Source organism: Microchirus variegatus (genome assembly GCF_963457635.1).
Source record: "Microchirus variegatus genome assembly, chromosome: 11".
In the NCBI taxonomy this organism is placed as follows: domain Eukaryota; kingdom Metazoa; phylum Chordata; class Actinopteri; order Pleuronectiformes; family Soleidae; genus Microchirus; species Microchirus variegatus.
In genome coordinates, this window is record NC_139812.1 from 14,404,367 (window position 1) to 14,424,607 (window position 20,241).

The 20,241-nt window shown below is 41.5% G+C and overlaps 1 protein-coding gene across 1 annotated transcript in view; it reads right to left on the reverse strand.

Annotated features, from left to right (window-relative positions):
• The window catches only part of ptk7b (protein tyrosine kinase 7b), a gene marked incomplete at both ends in the record, with an annotated part of 66,492 nt that overhangs the window by 21,947 nt on the left and 24,304 nt on the right, over window positions 1-20,241 (reverse strand). Inside the window, one exon of the mRNA XM_083897936.1 lies at window positions 277-573. Within this exon, the coding sequence (XP_083754062.1) occupies window positions 277-573 (297 nt within the window). The remainder of the gene's footprint in view (window positions 1-276; window positions 574-20,241) is intronic.

Consider the following 20,241-nt stretch of genomic DNA (forward strand, 5'->3'; position numbering starts at 1 on the left):
AAGCAACAAGAAACACATGCTTGGTGCCACACATATCCAGTTTCCTTTAGAGAGTGGAGATGAAGCCACAAAGAACAAGGCAACAAGGTGGAAACATTCCTTCAGCTCATACTACCTGTCATCTTATACTGTGACTTTTGTTTTGCTTTTTTGATGCAGAAACTGGATGCACACCCGGGTTGCCATTTTGAAACACTGTCAGCAGGCTATTTTCACTTGGGAAATCAAAGTTTGTTTAACTAGGAGGCTTTTAGTGGACTGAAATGAAACACTCACACTTGATATTGAAGGAGGCATTGGTGGAGTGGAGCACATCTCCCGTGACCGGGTTCTCGACGACGCACTCAAAGTTTCCTGCGTCCAGTCGCCGGTCCACCGCAGTGAACTTGAGGTTGCTGCCCTCCTGGAAGCGCCTCTCGCCGTTTTCCAGAGGCTGGCCATTGTGAAGCCAGCTGTAACTGATGTCGGCCGGATCGCTGACCTCACAGCGGAGCATGGCGCTGCGTCCATGCAAGGCATCCTGGGACTTGGGTTCCTTGGTGAATTGGATGGCAGCAGCCTGGATGGACAGAACTGGAAAAGAGAAAATAAAGAGAAAAGGCGGGGGGGAAAGTTAGTGACAGAGGATAAGAATTAGGCTGCTGTTAACATTTTACAGCTTTTTCCGTTCATTACGCGCACGCCATAACAACCACTTAGGCCTGTGAAGGAATGCAATGTTTAGACTCAACTGGTGAACTGTGAATTACTAAGTTGTAAAATTATCCTTTTTCTCGTAAGCGAGTGCTCTGATAGTTCCACAGCACACACACGCAGACACACACCTCGTCGTGTGCCATCAACTGAGTGAGACGCATCCTAAACAACACATGATGTGCTTGCTGTGCTCACACACACACACACACACACACACACAGTCAAATATTCTATGTCCACTCATGATACTGCGTACAAGCGTTTATGTGTTAGACGCATGATTTCTGCTCCACAGACAGAACACCACTCAGTCCCATTTTACTGTGGCACCGTCACGAGGTAGGACAGAGGAAATACAATTAAAAACAAAAGAATGAATTCACAGTGGGGGTAAGTGGAGGTGAACGTGATGCATTTATTCTGGAGGTCGACTCATATGGGTTTGTCAATAGCTGATGCCACATTTTATTCCCCATTCGCACTGGTTAAAAAAAACATTTACTCCTGGGTTTAAATGGCTTTTTCACTATGTATGAATGTATTTAATTTGGTGAAATTCTTCTGAGATGCGCCAATTCCAGTGCAACAGCACGGCGTGGATCGATCTTCTGACCACCATCATAGCTGTTGGCATTAATGTTTGTTGTAATCTTTACTTCTCTAAATTTGGGACTGAGCTAAATATAATTTATTATCATCACTTGGATCATCTAAATAAGGACTGAAGTAAAAAGATGCAAAAATGTTGCTGCCTTTTACTCATTCTCTCTTTTACTCAATTTTCCAATTTATTTTATTCTAGCCATTGGACAACACAGCTTTAATTAGAATGAGATTATGTGATAGCAGTGCAAAGACCCACACATTTTTTCCCCCTCAAATGACTTCTCTGCACCATGATCATTTTAAATCCTGTATTCCATCAATGCGAGCTTTCACATTAGCAACAGAATGTCACCAAATCAAATAGTGGCTTTTATTTTTTGGACTGGGGGCAATTTATTATAAAGGGTCCACATCGAATCAATCAGAATGAGTTCTATTAATAACATGAAAGAAAAAATGAATTATTAAAATAAACAAAAGCACACAGCTGGGAGAGGGAAAACAGGACAAACTTGATCAACCTCCATTAGCTACACAATCTTTATCCTCTTTAATCTTCATCTTGCTTAATCCAACTCACTAATAAAGGGTTATTATTGTGTGTGACTGCATCCTATAAAAACACACAACATTTGTTCCATTGAGTTAGATGTTTTTGAGACAGTGGAATGAGTCTTATTGGCTGCACATGGACTTCCTGTTTATAAAACCACCACAATGATCTATTCATCAGTTGCCATCAAGGCAGGTGCCTCGTCTACACAATGTTATCATGCCTGATGTCAAAGGGTTTGTGATCATAAGGAACAGCCCAACACAGGAGTTGGTTAAGCAGAGACCTACACCTGCTCAACAGAGTGCATGCTTGTGTGCCTATTTGTGGCCTCATGGAGACCTGGAGCTGAGTTAAGGTGGATCTTTCAATAATGTTTAATCAAGAGGTCTGTTGAAGATGAGCCTGGGTAATCCCTCCATCTCTGACCCTCCTCATCCCACTGTGCCTGTCTTAGCTGCAGGTGGCTGAGGCCGAAAGACAGACAGACAGACAGACAGACATGCAGGCAGGCGGGAAAAAAAGACAAAGTGAGGCTGTGGATAAGGTGAAGCGGTAAATCCCCCCCTTTAACTTAATTTTTAATCAAGAGGAAGTTGCATGTATACTTTAGTCACTTAAAGACTAAAATAAGTGGGTAAACGCAGGATTTTTAAACCCAGACAATGTCCCTCAAAAAGACAATAAATCATTCCCATTACTAGTGGGTGTTCTGCCCTGGGATTTTGTTTTACCCGTGCAGCAAAAAAAAGAAAGAACTATGTATGTATGAACTATGTAGCTTAGTAGTGGTTACTGATTTTTTTTAAAGAAATAAATGATACTGTGCAATGTCGCAAGTTTTAAAACCCGACGTGCTTTGCAGAGGTGAGTGATTGCCACACAACACATTCCTACTGGTAAAAAAAACAACATTTAAATCTGAGATTAAACTGGACAGGAGCAGAGTTGCTACACTTATGGATTTACATACTGTGTCTTAATAAAAGAGGTTAGGTGTATGTTAGAGTGCTTCTGCATATCGTCAACACACTATAGTCACAAAAATACATTAAGTAAACACAAAGCAAATGCTAAATGTAAATCCGGGGACGTTGATCGTCAGTAAGTCAGTAAAGTAATACATTCATGTAATAAGGCCACTGCATCTGTATGGATGCTGGAGTGAGCTGAGAAAAAAGTGAAGCAGCAATGTTTCCAGAGTGAGGATTTGACCCGCAGCAATGAAATTAACATTAACCTGATCAAAGAAGTAAGCACGGGGGGGGGGGGGGGGGGGGTGTGTGATGGAACATGTTTCACCTTCACAAACTCTCTGCATCTGTCACACCCTCTGACTGCTCATTATAAACCACTTTATATTAATAGATTTATGTTACACCCACATATTTATATGAATACATGAAATCAATAAATCAAATAAAGAGTCAAAATGGCAAAGAATACAAAAACAATGACACATACGTTCCAGTGGATTTTTTAGTCCGTTACGCTTTTGTTTTTCATTTAACACTGGGTCTTGTAGTCAGAGTAATCAATGATGTCTTTAGGGGACTCCTTTGTGGAAGGCTGTTTTTGTTTTTTTTTTTCTTTTATGGAGACACTATATTAGAGGTCACAGCATACATGGCCTTTATTTCAGCTGTAAATCCAGTGCAGGAGAGAATTCCACCAGCCTACGGGGACACCACTTGCTGCAAGATGGCTGGCTTCTATTTTGCTGTATTGTGGAGTAAATATACCAAACATTAGCGTCTTTAAGCTCTGTTCTACTCCATCTTTAATATTTTAAATTCACACTATCTTTGAGATGCGACTGTCACATGAGCACATTTGATGACATGCAACACTTGTCAAGACCAAACATGGCTGCTATAATATTCAACATAATCAGTGACCATGAGATCATTGTAAATTTCAAACATTCCCTGCCACTAACAGTGCAAAATTATGATTTATTACACAAAGAATTGTTACAACCTCCTTTTATGTTCAACTTTAACGGTTGAACAATTCCCATAAGAGGCTGTGAATTTGTTCCATCTGTGTAAAACTGAGATTGAAGACAACAGATGGAGCCGAGGTACCTCCAAAATCCACCACAATCGATCCATCAAGTAATATTCATCGTGTGGAGTCTGCCTCCCCGCCAAGCTTTAAGATGGGATTTGAGGTTGTGTGCCAACATTGATCACACTGATGCTACTCTGTAGAGTAAAGTTACATGTTTTGGTGAAGATACAGACAGGCAGAGTTGTGGCATGTAGCCGATGGCTTAATTTGAGATGCACAATGATATACTACTAAGTTTGTGTGTGTTTATGTTTAGATCTGTGCAACTAGAGGGAATGACGTCCGGGTAAAGTCCCTGCAGAGGCAGTGTAAGCAGATAAGGTGTTTTCACATACCACAGGATGACAGACAAATGAGAGAGAGAGAGGGAGAAAGCAAGAGAGAGCACGAGAGGGAGGAGTGAGCGAGGCACAGTCTATGACATCTTAGGAAATCTGCCAAGTTTACAGTACTGTTCAAACAGCCAAGGCATCCTGACCTACATCTCTCAAACACACGGCAGACCTGCCTTCCTAACGACACGTTTAAACCCACACACACTCTCACACTCACTCTCGACCATCATCACATATTAACACTGCAACACAAATTCCAGTCAAGAGGCATCCGTCTGGCCAAATCCATATAGTTCATTCAGGTCACATTTTGTAAATGAGTCACACAAGGCATGACGGTAAAAGAGAAAGCTCGGAAGATATTGTTTATATATATTTGTTTGGTGTCCCAAAGGAAGGGTGCCAGAAACTGGGACTGTAAAGACTGGTTATTTTGATACCCTGACATGGTAAAGTAAATAACTCAAATAGCAAAGTCGATCTGAAGTGCTGGCTGGAAACGGGGCCAAGTTCATGATGATCAACAAATCCATTGATCAAGTTTCAGCACTATTTAAGCCAGAAAGCTGTGTAAATGTGACAGACTGTGGTTTATTGCTTATTCAAAGATGAAGAAAAACTTTTGTTTCTTTTTCACTTCGAAGAAAAAAAAAAAAGAAGTGTCCTGGCTCTGAGTCCAATCGATGTGCACTTACCGGGAAAAGCTTACAACACAGACACACACTAATGCACCTGAATGAGTAGCATTAGCATAGAGTTATGAATTATTAATAGGACCACATTTTCAAAATAGTATGAGTTTCCCCCAGATTTTGTAGTATCTGGAAATAAGTTGTTCGACTGAAAGTAGGTTAAAGATAGAGAGGGGGTGGGGGCTGCTGAGAGGGGTAAAATATTTGCACATAGGGATTCTCCTCCTCAACTCAGTGCACAGCCGACCCCATTAAGCTTGGCGCGGCTGTCAGAGCTGTCAGGTGGAAGACGCCTTTAAGTCGGCCTGACAGCCAAAACCCACCATAATGGGCTCATCAGGAGCCCACACCTCCCTTTTCTCTCTTTCTCAACTTCATCTGCTCGCAAAGGCAGGCAGAATCAGTGGTGCCGAATCATATTTCACAAAAACACTGTACAGTATCATCATATCAGCTCAGGAATGACTACAAGTCAGAGTGTGGGTAAAAAAAGACACTCAAGTCGACATACAATAATAACCAAAAATGATTAATTGTAGTCACACATGAAGTTGATTCATTAATTCTAGAACTGTAGTCGCAATTTATTTGAAAACAAATTTAAAATGTGTTTATCTAGATTATTTTTTGCGATAAACACATTTCTTGTTGGGACATCATCATATTAGAAGTTAAATGAATATCATGTGTGAGGGCCGACGAGACAAAGCAGCAGAAAATGCTGACAAACCAAAGACAAACAGAGTTTGAGTGAAAATGAGAGGAAATTAAAATGTCCTAAAATCATTTGGTGATATTATGGTGATGTTTGAAGAACCCAGACAGTGATTTAATAACACATTAGTCTGAAAGACTCCTAAACATTGAAGAATCTTAAGTGTCAATATGAGTCAATAAATATGTTTCATCTTTTAAAAAATCAAAAGAAAGGCTTGAGGATAACAACAAAAAATCTAGTCCAAATGCTATAACGACTCATGGACACAAATATCAGAAACAAACTAGTGAGTATTTCCTGTGATGACAGACATCATGATAAAATATCTGGTCTAAAACGATGGTTTTAGACAATGTGATGAAGAAAAACACCCAAGATGGCGTCACGTTATCAGTGAAAATACTGTTATCGGAGTTATCTCTGTAAGTCTCTACAAGAACTGCAGAAGGATAGCAAGGGAAGCAGGGATGACACCGAGCCCTGACGCTGCAAGAGGTTAAAGGTGGAGACGCCTGCACATGCAGCAGCACACTCACACACACAGACTTGGCACCAGACACACCCACTGTGGGAGCTCAAATGGCCCTTGTATGTGTGGTTTAACAGCCTCTCATTGGTCTGCATCGAAGCGAGACATCTGCTCTGAAATGTTCCAGAGTGACAGGATAGCAGAACAGGGGGGAATTGTAGAATCGCAGAGATGGGCATCACTGAAGGAGCGTGAGACAGTGATTCAAACATTCAACATAGTTGCCCACAGTATATGATCCAGTTGAGAATGAGAGCAACAAGACGCCATGTTGACTTCAACTGCACGAGTGCAAAAAATAAGATCAAAACAAGACGGACAAGTAGTGTCTGTCTTGTTTTGTTATAATTATCAATTATAATGATCAATTATCAACAAGAATTCTCATGAAATCGGAAAGAAAGCCAAGCAGAATTTGAATGCTGAATAAAACCTATTATGTAGTTAATTTCAATCATAAGATCAGGCAAGGGTCATGTCATTAATTTTTCAATGTATGTTTTGTGGAGGGGGGAATATTCTCTCTCTTTTGAAAAAGCATCCGACCATCCAGAGCAGGGGTCACCAACGTGGTGCCCGCGGGCACCTGGTAGCCCGCAGGCAGCCAATACGGTGCCCGCGGGCTCACTTCACTTCACCTCTTTTGCATGTATCCATATGATCACTCAGTAAAATATCTTTGATATTGTTTATAAAAACTGGTAATCGTTAGGAGTAAGCACTGGAATGAATGTGTATGCAGTTGAATGCATAATATTAATCATTTAAATGGTAAACAAACAAAAAAATATTATTTGGTAGCCCTCCATATTATTTTTTACCCTTAAGGTAGCTCTCTGTCTCAAAAAGGTTGGTGACCCCTGATCCAGAGGATGACAGTGAAAAAGGTTAAGACTTGAATCAAAGTGAATCGGTCTCTTTCTGCTCAGGCTCAAGTCATGAGGTTGGGGGGGGGGGGGTAATTTAGCAATGAATACAGACCCTGTCTTGAGCACTGGAATGCCAGGCTAAAAAGATTTGCTTCCCAATTACAGTGGACATCAAATAGAGAGAAGAGGAGGAAGAACCAAGCGTGTGGTCAAACTGATGAGCATTAATGTGTCTAATATTGTTATTAACTGACATGGAAGCAGAGTTTAATGTGATTTTAGAACTGAGCATCAAAAAGAAGTAAGAAAGAAGTAAAGAGGAGTAAGGATTGAGTGTCTGATGAATTTCTTTGATGTGATTGATCCAACTAATTACAGTGGTATAATTAGTCTACGCTTTTAGTGTCCCACTATATTGATATCATATTGTATATCTTCACTATTAAAGGGAATGGAGATTATGACTTTTAATGTTGACTCAACATTAACAAAGCTTCATGAAACCAGGACAGACGGCATGTTGTGAATACTCATCACTGTGGCAGGCAGATAACGATCCGTCACGGAGCACACGCTTGGTTCTTCTTAAAGGCTGAAGTCAAAAAACTGTGACAGATTTATCCTCAGTTATGTTTGTTGACTGAGATGTTACAGAGATACACTGGGGTGGTGATGAAGGGCAAAGTCATGGGAAGCACTGAAGCCTAGTCAAAGTGCTTTCATGGCTTGTCAACGAATGTGTGTGTGTGTGTGTGTGTTTTCCTCAGTGACTGTTCTCACTGTCTCCTTGAACACTGTCTGGCAGAAGATCTTTATTTTAAAAATCAACACAGCTAATACTGCTTTTTTTGTAATTTATTAGATAGAGATAAATGTGTTTTTGAATATGTATTCTCTTAACAGAATAGTTATCAGAAGTAGGAACTATTCCCAGATGCTGATATCAACAGCATCAGTTTATTTCACATGTTCACACCAATCTCATGGTCAGTATTTTCAACAATGCTCTGTGTCAGCAGTAGTTTGCTATTTCCAATGCAAATTCCACAGAAAATTCACTGGAGCATGAAGCTGAACCGACGCCCAAACCAAGAGGTCAGATTGCGTTATTTAGCTCGACAGCAGAGATGTTAAACAGGACGGAATCAGACCAGGTACAACATCAACTCTGTCAATCCACTGTAACAGAAGTGACAGTTGACTTCACCACACACTGATCTCATTGTTGAACTCTGCTGACCTTAGTAGACTCAACATGGGGAACTCTGCCCTAGAAATGACTTCTAAATCATGTTTAAATAATGCAAATTGTCTTATTCATGCAGCACTTCAAAAACGAAAGTAGTAGTTTAATTGATTTATCAAATAATCAGATAATGAAAGTTGTTTGGACAACTAATCACTTTTTTGGCAAAGCAACTGTCAAAACCCCAAAATATTGAATACATTCATAGGTAAGATACGCTTGATAAATGGTTTAAAATAATACTTTGACATTTTGGAAAGTTTCTTGTTGAGCGTAAGATGAGAAGATTGATAGCGACTCTCATATCTGATGCCTGCTATGAAGGTCAAGAAGGTAAGCAAAGTTTAGATTACACAACCCTCTGACAGTAGTTTGACTGCCGATATCTTACTGAAGCATGATGTCTGTCATGGTTGTGATGTTGTACTCCTCCTCCTCTGTGATGAACAGTTTTGTATTTCAGCTGCCATCAACTCTTTCTAGTTTCTTTGGCTGACTGGAGTGGTTAGTGTTTCTGGAGTCTGCAATGCATCAGGAAGACTTCCTTAAATCATTTTACACTGAGCAACTCCAAATCATGTGCCAATCAGGAAGGACTGGCTGCAACTTGCAAAACTAGTCTGAGAAAGGAAAATGGGGCTGAAAAGTGTGTACTGTGAACTCGGGTTTGGTGTAAACAAAAACAGGAGCTTGTCTGCGTCTGTCCAAATACATTCAATTCAGACTGAAAGGAAACCGACATGAAAGAATGAGTCCCCGCTGTCTCTTTCCATTATGTCCAAAGAGCTGTCCTGAGGTAGTATTTTAATCTCTGTAGGACTTACAGCAGTAGCACACCCCACTGTGTTCATTGTGCTGCTTCTAATTGAAAACCATGCTCAAAGCAGCAGAACCAGGAGCCTTTTTAACCAATGACACAGGTATGCATACCCACATCTTTAATCCAATCGCTGCTTTCATTGTACCAGGTAATGGAAGTGTGGAGAGTCAGACTATGCAGAGTGCCTTGCTCCTGTGCTAAAATAGGACCAGGCGTATTATTAAAACCTGAGATCACTATCAGTTTATGTATTTTTCTCTCCATCCTAGCCCTGACAGCAGGGAGTTAGCTCTGCACCAACTACACAAGGACCACTCCTCACCTTATTACTAGGCAACAGTGGCATGGCAACCATCATGCTATGCTTCTTGGTGGACCAGACCACTCCATCATCTCTGCTTCGCACTCGTCTCAAATAGAAACCATCTCACTCGTGTTTTCAGGTAAGTGTGATTGCATTTTGACAACCAACTCCTAAAATGAGCGCTTCATCGGAACCTCTTAAATTGCAGCTGTGTATTTTTTTTTTATTACAAGGATTCCTGTTCATCGGGGGAAACCACATGGACTGACATTTTGACAGAAGTATGTCACCTCTCCGACACAGTCATCGAATTCCCTTCCACTCCCTCCCAACGAGTCTCTGCTTGCCAGTACACCTCTGCCTTTGAAATGAAGAAGTGCTCCATGTGGTTTCAAAGGCAGGGGAACAATAATAACAACACTCATTTAAATGTGTGAGTGGGTGAAAGGGATGAGTGGTAAGCCCTGCAAAAACATGTATATCTTATTAAGCTCACATCGAGAGCTAGGCTTCACCTTAACACTGCACCAAGTTTGTTTTTATAGGCCGCCCATCCCTGGTCATTAGTGCCTCATTATCAATGGCACTATGAGGCCTTCAGCGGGTTTCAGGCTGAGGACTGGGACTTATTTAAGCACCAAGGATCCCTCGTAGGGATCTTTGCTATACATCCAGCAGGAGGAAAAAATACAAAATCACAGTTCAGGTTTAAGGATAAAACACTGAAATGACATGATAACATGACGTTTAAAAAGTGAAGGAGCCCCAGCACATGAAATGCCCTTTAGAGAAGATATGAGCCACATCGCTCATCGACGATCCCTGTACAGCCCTTTCTGTCCCTCCACACCAGACTTCATAACTGTCATGCTGTATTTAAAATACTGACATGTGAGTGTGGCCAGCTCTCACCTACTTTCAACACCCACTCATAAGAGGCCGACTGTTGAAACACAGGCAGCCTAATGCATCCCAGGGTAGCCCACAGTGGCTGAGGATGAGAGCATGAGCCAAAGAAGACGGGAGGAGAAAGACGGAGGTACAGAGCAAAAAAAAAAAAGGTAGTGATAAGGTCATACAACTTGTCTGGAACGCCCAAACAAAAACTTTTGCGGCATCCACAGATCTGATTTTGGCCATGAAAGGGGCCATGGGTATTATTACCCATGGTGCACAGCAAACTTGATCCACAGCCAACGCCTGCAGCTGTGCTCTTGCGAGACAGAATGAATATGGGAGCAATTATTAGATTAAGAAGGATTAGGCTTTGCTCAGGTAAGGCAGGCCGTCGGACGCATTCCTGTCCCTTTGGTCTTGAAAAACTGGGCACTAATCCAGTAATGACAACACTTTTATGGGGAAAGTGCAGCAGTGGAGAGTAAATGCCACTATTTCTTCAACATATGTTTAGTTTTTTTTTTTTTTTTTTATACAACAAAGGCGCCACACACATCAGACAAGAACGCCTAATGCAAACTGTTTACACAAGTAAGCGCTATAACAACCCTGCAGAGGGCATGCACAAGAGGATTTATTATCAAACTAAATACAAAGGAACACAAATATCAAACATCTGGGGTCACATTCGGAAATATTTTTCCAACATTATGAGCCAAAGACGGAAGATTAAGTCACTGTGAAACCAAGGACCTCAGCAGTTTGCAGCCGGGTTAAATATGCAAGTCTGATAAATGTTTAAGACAAAAGACTGCTGTGTAAGTGGGAGTTTGAGAAGTGAAGCCGGCTGTGGCAGGCATGTAGATGCAGCCTCAACAGAGCAATACAACAGATATGAGATAAAGCAGAGCAGGAAGTTTGGGATGCGGATTCTAACTCTCCTGCCCATGAAATATGATCAGTGAGGATGAACAATGTTGATGGATTAAACCGATAAAGAGGGAAAAATACCTCCACATCACAACCCAGAGCCAAACATGTAGTGATCACAAGAGAATACATCTACAGAGTGACAGCGCTGCTCTTCGTACCAACAGTGGTATAACAAATGATTGTTCCCTCGCTAGCTTTGGCAGCAGGTAGGCACCGAGTTCTTGGCTGACAGTGTCGGCCTCTTCTCCACAGGCTGCTCTGGCAAAGGCCTGATCCTCGGCTCTGTCCAGACACGAGTGCCAACCAGGAATGTGGTGGAACTTTTCAATCCCTTTGCAAACTATCCAGCATGGTAAAAAGGAAGGGGAGATAAGAAGGAAGAAAGACAACTTCCAGAAGAAATACTAGAAAAAAATAAAAGAATTTCAGGAGAAGAAGCTTCAAGGCCTGAATCTTTCATTTGGGCTTTTGGCTTCATAAAGTCTGTTTTCACCTCCTTACCAATCACACTAAAAATGACAGGAGATTGTGTGAAATACAAGTTTTTTTCAGGTAATCGCATTGAGTTGCTAATACACTGTGGTGTATATTTAAGCAGGATCATTAAAAAGCAGCTTTCAAATTAGTTTTATGATCCAAAGAGACAATTAACAAAGATGGCAGGAAGGAATAATTAATGATGGACGGATGGACAGACATACCCTATCATAAAGTCAGATTCTTTCAGTTACTAAATGGGGCACCAGAGCACAATAAAGTATCCATTAAACCCAACCTTCTCTCTCTCATTCTGCCTTGTATATCGCTCTCATCACATTATAACTGTATATCTGTCGCATCTGGCCTTTGGAGATGTGTTGTTAAAGGCTTCCAATTTGCCTCTGGTAGAAGCAATTTTCAATATCCTGATTGAGGAAACCAAGAAACTGAAACTGTTGATGTTGTTCTCTCAATAGAACATGACCGAGGCTGACAAAAGACACACCAAATAAAGTTTGACATGCAATTTCACGAGAGCATGCAAGAGGGTTGGGAGTGTAAAAATTCTTTCAGAAGAATAAAATAAAGACATGGGTGGGCTCCTGGCCTCTCTGCATCTACCTCTCCCCTCCCTTCCTCCCCCACGCAAACATATACAGATGTTGATGCTGGCAAAGGGGGGAATCAAACAAACCTGGCACCCAGGTTGTTTTCTGGACCAGTCAGTTCTGTGGTGTATGTTTCCTAGCAGAGCTTGGCTGGCTCTGTAGCGTGAGCTCAATAGTGGTCACCACAATTTAATTAGCCACAACCTCTTTGGACAGAAGTCTACTGTAACTAAAGTCAGTGGAGTCTTTACAGCTGCAAGGAAGGTCACCGTGAGCAGGGACCCCATAAGTCCAAGTGTGTATTTTATGAATCTGTTGACACTACACACCAGAGCAGAGACGGCAGATCTCCAACACCGCACACATGTAGAGTCGTGTCAATGGGAATTTTCTACAGTGATTACTGGAGGCTCAGTCAACAACCACCAGATCTATTGACTTCATTAGCTAAGAGCAACATAACACAAATTCTTGCACTGAGCGCTTTTATATCTTAGCTGCATTTGAGAAGAAAATATGCAAACTATGGCTCTGGTGTGTCATTGAGCCATATGATTAAGATGCGCCTACAAATTCCAAAGGTTTTTCAGATTCTCAGCCACTATTTCATAACATATTTCTAATGTACATAGGTTGCATCATCAAATGGTGTACAGTGACACTATACTTCATTTCAGACATCCACTACAAACCCCAGAGTTCATCGGTAGTAGTGGGGAGGTCTGCCATGCTACTCTTGTATTAAAACATGGCTCAAGTGATTTGATCCTAATGTTTCTTGAGCGTGTCTGCCTTATATAGTTTGTATTCCCTACTGTAATTACAGCTGCCAATTGTAACTAGAGTTCAAGACATATTTTAGTTCCATGTGTTAACAGGGCCACTGGGACTACTCAGTATAAACTGTTAAGTTCGGTGAGACAGAACACTGTGGTCAAGTTTGCATAACTGCCAACATATCCATCTGATACACTATTATTTCTTGTTTTTCTTTATTAATGTGGGAAAAAACACCCATTCAGTGTGGGTTTCGACAGGATTTCAATGTTCTGTTGCCCAGAACATTGAAATCCTGTCTGAGAAAACCCATTAGAACATATTTCTCTTTGTTTCATGTAAATATGTCATTTAATGTATCATAAAAGGACATCGGAGTGTATGCAAACCTCATGAGATGATGTGTGTGCCATGAGGACAATCAATGGGCAGGATGTGGCAGACCCCCAGTAAATAGCTTTCAAAGCAATGTTTGTATTAGCAGAGAGAAGGATATGTCTCTTTGGTAAAGATGTCATGTAACTGAACAAGTGAGATTGGGGGAAAAAATCGCACAAATGTTTAATGTGCCCCTTCTTCCTGCCAGACAAATCCAAAGAACATCTGATTTAATAGTCCCTTGTATAACCCACGTTCGAGTCAGACATAAATCATTGATTATTCAGGTGGGTGCTCAGTATTGCACATGAACACATACTGATGTTGGATAACTAACTGATACAAGGCACCAGGCAGAGCACAGACAAATCCTATTAAAAGCTAGAATGAGGAATAATCTCTGAAAATAACAGATTTTGCCGTGTTTCCATCAAAACATTAGTCTGCCAGCCTTGAGAAATGACCGACTTTCAAAATCAAAGTATTTCAAGATGTGAGAATGTGCTAAAGCCTTTGTTGGAAACTGTATTATTACACAACCAGATAACATTTTTTCAAGCACTCCCAACGCACAGCCACCATTACTATGGAAGAGCACACGGCTGCTCATGGGTGCCGTTACTTGGCAACACGTGGCACTTGTCGCGTTTCCACCCACTCAGGTGTAGCTAAGCAGAGTCAAGGTAATTATGTTGTTTCTATGAACAATTCAAAAGCCCAGCATTCACTTCTCTTACTTCAACACACTGCACACAAGAAATAAGGCAGCACAGGCTTTATCAACCAGAGCCAGATTACTGAAGGATTGCCACCTCATATTCACTGTAGATTATGGGGTCTCTGGACAGTAAATTAAATATTTGGTCTCTCCATGTTGTGGCTGTGAAAAGTGTTTGTCCAGGTACTGCACCTGGTGATAGGTATCTAGACGCTAACAAAGCCAAGACAAGGACCCGCGATAGGGCAGGAAGACAGACTTCCTCAGGGATAAGTGTAACTGATAAATGCCAACACGCAGGGTTTATGAGAGTGGTTACGACTGGACTTGTACAAACGTCCTATTCAAACATCTTAAAGGCTACAAACTATGAGCAGACTTTCACCTTCATGCACATTAAGTACAATACATGACAATATACTACAAACAGTCATCAGTAATCACCCAACAAGACCCAGAGAAACTCGAGTATTACCTAAAAAAGAAGCATGTTTCTGTTTGTGTGATCTAGTTGTAAAGGAGCCCCATAAGAATTATCATCTATGGAAAACCATCTCCATTACACTTCATCCTGATTTCATAACAGTCTTTCCATTAAGCCTTTCCAGGAACCTAATCTAGATGGAGTGCATTGGTGTGAAGAGGAGGGACTGCATTTGTCTGTCTCTTCAACAGCCAAAAAAAGAGGAAATGCTTCAGAGCAAATTTGCAGCTCAGAACCATCACAACATCTGTTCAACAAATGTCCATGTGGAACGATTGTATTGATACTGGATGGAATAGCGAGACAGGCAAAGAGGAAGACAAACCTTCAGAGAAAAAGAGAAAGGAAGGGGAAAATGGAGGTTGCCTTTGATGCGTGTCAATATGTCTGTTTATTTGCCTTCGAGTTTCCATCCTTGTTTGGGATGTTGTGTTCAGCAAGAGGAGCTCTCAGTGTATCCTGGGGATTAAATGGATATCGTGCTCTCATCGGGATGGTCTGTTTCTGCTTAAGGCTCTGGTCTAATGAGGATGCCAGTGTATGGAGTTACAGACCGCAGCTAGGCCAGTGGTGGTCCTGAACCCGCCAAGTCAAGCTCCCTCCCCCTCTGTCCTCCAGGGCAGACTCGGAGATTCGTCAGAAAAGAAGAAAAATAACTGGGTTCACTATTTTCCCTCACCATCATCTATTTATTGAAGTCTGGGAATGGGGTTGGAGCAAAGAAGCAAAACACATTTAAACCACATGGTTCTTGCCCTCAAATGTACAATTTCTTTCACTGGATGTCCATTCTGAATTAGCTATACATTGACTGATTTTGCCACTGACAAACTCGACACTTGAAAAGAGGAATGTAGAGAGCTTCCATCAAGCAGACTGTACAAGCTTGAGTTTACAGTGTTTCTATTCATGAGATATGAAGTCCTGTAGTCTGATGTCTCTGACAAGATCTTAATGCACAGCTCGTGTTCCTTTCATAATGGAGAGACACAAATAATTTCTCACATGAACAGGAAGAGCTCATCTATAAAGCTCTTCCTAATGAAGGGGAACTAAAACAGAATAAATCATGATGAAAGACCGCAGATTCACGTAAAATTTAACTTCAAAGGGTTCAAAGTTCTTAATCATCACACCACAAAGGGGGTAAACATTTTGGAGTTGGTATGTATAACTCATGCATGTATACATTTGTGTAACACAATATAAAGTACCAGTTGAGTCTAGCAAGTAGGAATGTAAAGTCCGAGTCGACTGGTCGATTAATTGGTCGACAAGTTCTGGCTCGACCAAGATTGTGATTGGTCGACTAATTATTAATTTTTTTGTATTATTTTTTTTTTATGCTCAATTTCATTAGGGGGAAAGTACCAAGTGCTAATAGGGGTGTTTTAATGAACCCGTGTTTCACAGGTAACAGTGTGTCTTCAGAGAACACCCCCCTTGTTTTCCACAATTTTGGTTTAGTCCAACCCAGTTGTTTGTTGTCGCTCAGCGGCCAATGAGAGACAGACTGATTAGTGTTGCCATTAATTAGACATGAATTTTGAGCTTTTCATTTGAGTCTACAGTCAGTCCTCCTGTCGCATCCATGTCAAAGACATCAGCAGTGTGGCAGCATTTTTCAAAGTAGATGATGGTAAAAAAGTGGAATGCATTATTATTATATCAACATAATGTTTCAGGAAAAGAACACTTTAATAATTAATAATAATTTAAAAGACATAATTGTGGAGGTTGGTGTCTCCAAACTGTACCCTACTGTACCAAACTGATCTGTACCATGATGGAAACAAGGCTCAATTCTTACCCTAACCCTAAAACCAAGTTGTTGTGACCAGACAGGATGTCCCCACAAGGTCGAAATGACCTCACAAAGATGTGCAGTTTTTTGGTCCTCACAAGAATATAAATAAATGTACACACATACACACAAAGATGACTGCATTCTGGTTTCCTTTCCCCTTAAATGTAAACAGCATTGGAAATCACTGAGGCCTGTCTCACACAATGGCCTCCCTCCAAGCACACTGTCACTCACACTCTTGGGAGAGACACCTCACTGCGGGAGGTGGCGCGACCCCCCGAGACTTGACAAAATGACACCTTCGCTCCCACGCACAAATATACACACAAGCACAGATGCACAATTATAAACTCAAAGGCCACTAATTGGTTTTCTAGGTTGTGTGTGTGGAGCAGCTGCTGTTGTTATAGTCAGTTCTGTTCAAAAGGTGAAGATGGGAGGAAGAGACAAGGAAGAGGAAGAGAGAGGAGTGTGTATGTGTGCCTCTACATGTTTGGAATAAAGAATGTGCTCTCCTGCTGTGCTGTCCCTCTACCCGCCAACAGCCAATTACCTGTGTGTAAAGCTGGAGCCCTCACTGACTTTCTGTCAGGCTCTGTGTTGGCGCTAAGCATGACTGGACAATGCTATGCTGTTTACTGGCAGAGATGTGCTGCCTGGCTTGGGGACCATGGTAAGGCTGCTATCCCACAATCAATGCCATCCTTACCCAACCCCACACAGGCCCCCCTCTCTGTTGGTGGCCTTTCAGATATTTTTGTTGCCTCTTCCCTTTGAGCACTTCAGTCTACATTTACATGACATGAAAAAAAAAATACGTGTACTCAGACTTCTACTGCAAGTTCATCTTCAGTTGAGCTAAATTCAGACTAAATCTTGCCTGGGGGCTCTGCGCATATACCACAGCTCCCACCCCTGAATTGAACCTGGAAATAATTGAAGAAGCTAGTTTTTGGACTGGGGAGGAGACCAAATTTATGCTGTCGGCTTAAAGAATTAATCAAGGGTAGGAAAAACTCAGACATGCTACTATCTAGCCATAAGCTGAACCAGAAACAGCTTGATACTATTTTAAGGAAATTTAATGTGTATCCTAGTTATTGATGAATTGATTAAATGCTCATGTTATCTGGCAAACCTGAAACTACAAAAATCTGCTGACCACATCCCATGACCTTGAAGTGAATTTACAGTGTTGGCAGAAACAGTGACGGAGATGCAGTGGAAATGTATTATAAGCTTACCTTTTATGGGAAATGGCCACATCAGTCACAGCCAAGCACACATGAGGAGAGAAGGAAAGAAGACGAGAGCATTAAAACAGGCTCCAGAACAACAACACAGACTTAATGAGACAAACAGAAATGAGGTTCACTCTTCCAGTTTTGCTTCCCTTTTGTATTTTCTTTCTCGAGTATTACTCTGAGGCAACATGAGTATGTCTGCAGAGTTCTTTCCTTTAATGCGTTTCTCATAAAATACAGCACTGCTAGCGTGATGCCTCCTGGCTCATGCACCCCTGTGTGTGTAGACATAGCACTGAATAAGATAAATCAGTCCAGGTGTAAAAATAAATCGATCAATTCATCCTTTGTATATTTCCCCAAAACAATATGGCTATGAAGGATTTATCGTTCAGCATCTCTGGCAGCATGAACCACTGTGGCAACAGCAGGAGTATTCCTGTGGGCCAAAACAAAGGACTTCTATGTAATGCTTTCATGCAGGAAAGAGCGGTTTAGGTCAGTACATCTCTCTCTCTTGCTTTTCCCTCTGTCTTAAAGGGGCGATCCAGGAAATTATGCACCAACTACATTCCCTAAAAGCCCCCATGAGGAGTGCAACACATTTTTACAGGATCTCTTCCTATTTATCTGTTTTAGGGTTCATTTTGGTTCTGTGTTGTGAACAAAAATGAAGATATGTCCTTTAAAGTATCTTCAAAACCAGATTTTGTCACCACGAGATAGCCCTTGCCCCCGGTTTACCCCTTAACCTTATTGAGAGGCTCAGAACACATTGCTCTATTGCCTGTAAAATAGGCACAGTGGCCTATTTCTAAGCGGATTAAGTAAAGAAAGGGAGGCAGCAGGGGTCTGTTCTGTCTCTGCCAGAACTCGCAGCCTGAGGGGGAGGTCCCATGACATGGACAATACAGCACAAATATGATCTGTGGCTCAACAAAGAGCAAGCTCAAGGTGAAGGTTTCCAGGCTACACTGTAGTTTGGAGGTACAGTAAATGGGCAAAGTAACACAACCCTAATTGTGGCCTCTAGGTGCAGTGACATCAGGATGCAGTGTGTTCGAGTAGCAACAGGTAGTGACGTCACCCATAGAAATCGCACTTTTGAAAACTTGAGAATTGCAACTGCAAATTTACAGATGTGACATTGAACCAGTTACCTATTAGATGATAACAGCTGTCAATTACACTAGTGTCATCTCACGTGTGCTGTGCTTCATCATGTATTTCCTTCTAAATTGGAATAATTTACATTCAACACCATTAACTCCTCAGGAAAATGTTAACCGATGTTAGCTAACCGACTTCGGGCTTTTCAATATATGGTTGGTGGGTTGGCCTCATTCGGCAAAAACAGCATCTAATTTTTTTCTATGGTTGCTATTAGACAGCAAGAATATATATTGCTATATGCTTAGGGGTGAAAACAAAGAAGTTTTTTGGGTTACATTCAACTTTGAACAGACCCTGAACTGTAACATGCCTGCACAGCTCCATTGGACCGTTGCTGTTTACACAACACCCACCGTTACCAAGGAGGAATGGTTCAGAGATAATATGAGTCAACTTAACAACAAGTGTTGTTGGCTCATATCACTTTTAAACTCTTACACTATATTCCGTATTTATTAAAATGACTTACTGGCACTGGCCTATTCCCCAGCTGGTTAACTAGAGAACTGCAGTTGTAGCTGCAGCATTTACAGTAGGAACACAATCTTCAACACCTTCAAAAGAAGGAGTTCCAATAAATCTCAGACAACTTTTAAAAGGTGTAAAGGAAACCCTCACTGTTAAGTATTATCACAATCTAGCCGGTGTATCATTAGCACAAAGAACAACTCTGCCTCTCCACACATCAATGGTGACTCCTGCCTCCAGACCTAGTGGTTTAATGATTTTTCTGAGGCTTCACTGACTTGGTAAAATTGCCTGTTGTTGCCAGAGAGATTTTCCCAGCAGAACAGCGGTATTTTACCTACAAATGTCAAAACAACAATGGATCATGTAACAGTAAAAACAGGAGCATGTCTAATTTCAGACACTGGTCCAACCCATCTTGGGCATCCAGTAACAGCCTTTCCATCTGGCCATAACCCAGAAGCAAGGCTGTAGGGCCAACACAGCCCTAGTCATGTTCTCAGGTATCCGCACTATTGAATTGAAGCTGAGAGGGCTGGGGCCACAGTAGTGAGTAAACCCCCTCTCCTTTGCAAACACTGAAACCCATCCAGGACCAGTGGGACAGCAGAGATGAGGGCAAAAACCCTGAGCTATAGGGATCAGTTTTGCTTTGTAGACCAACCCAAACAGAATGTTTGTTTCCACTCTCCATTTCAGTGGGATGTATCGATCTGCAGCCCTGTGCTCAACTCAAGGTCTTGTCGAAGGAAGACCCAGACATGCCCTTGTAATGGACTGATATGTGAGCTGCATTATAAAGAGGTGGGGAGGATTCTTCTTTGGTGATGGGG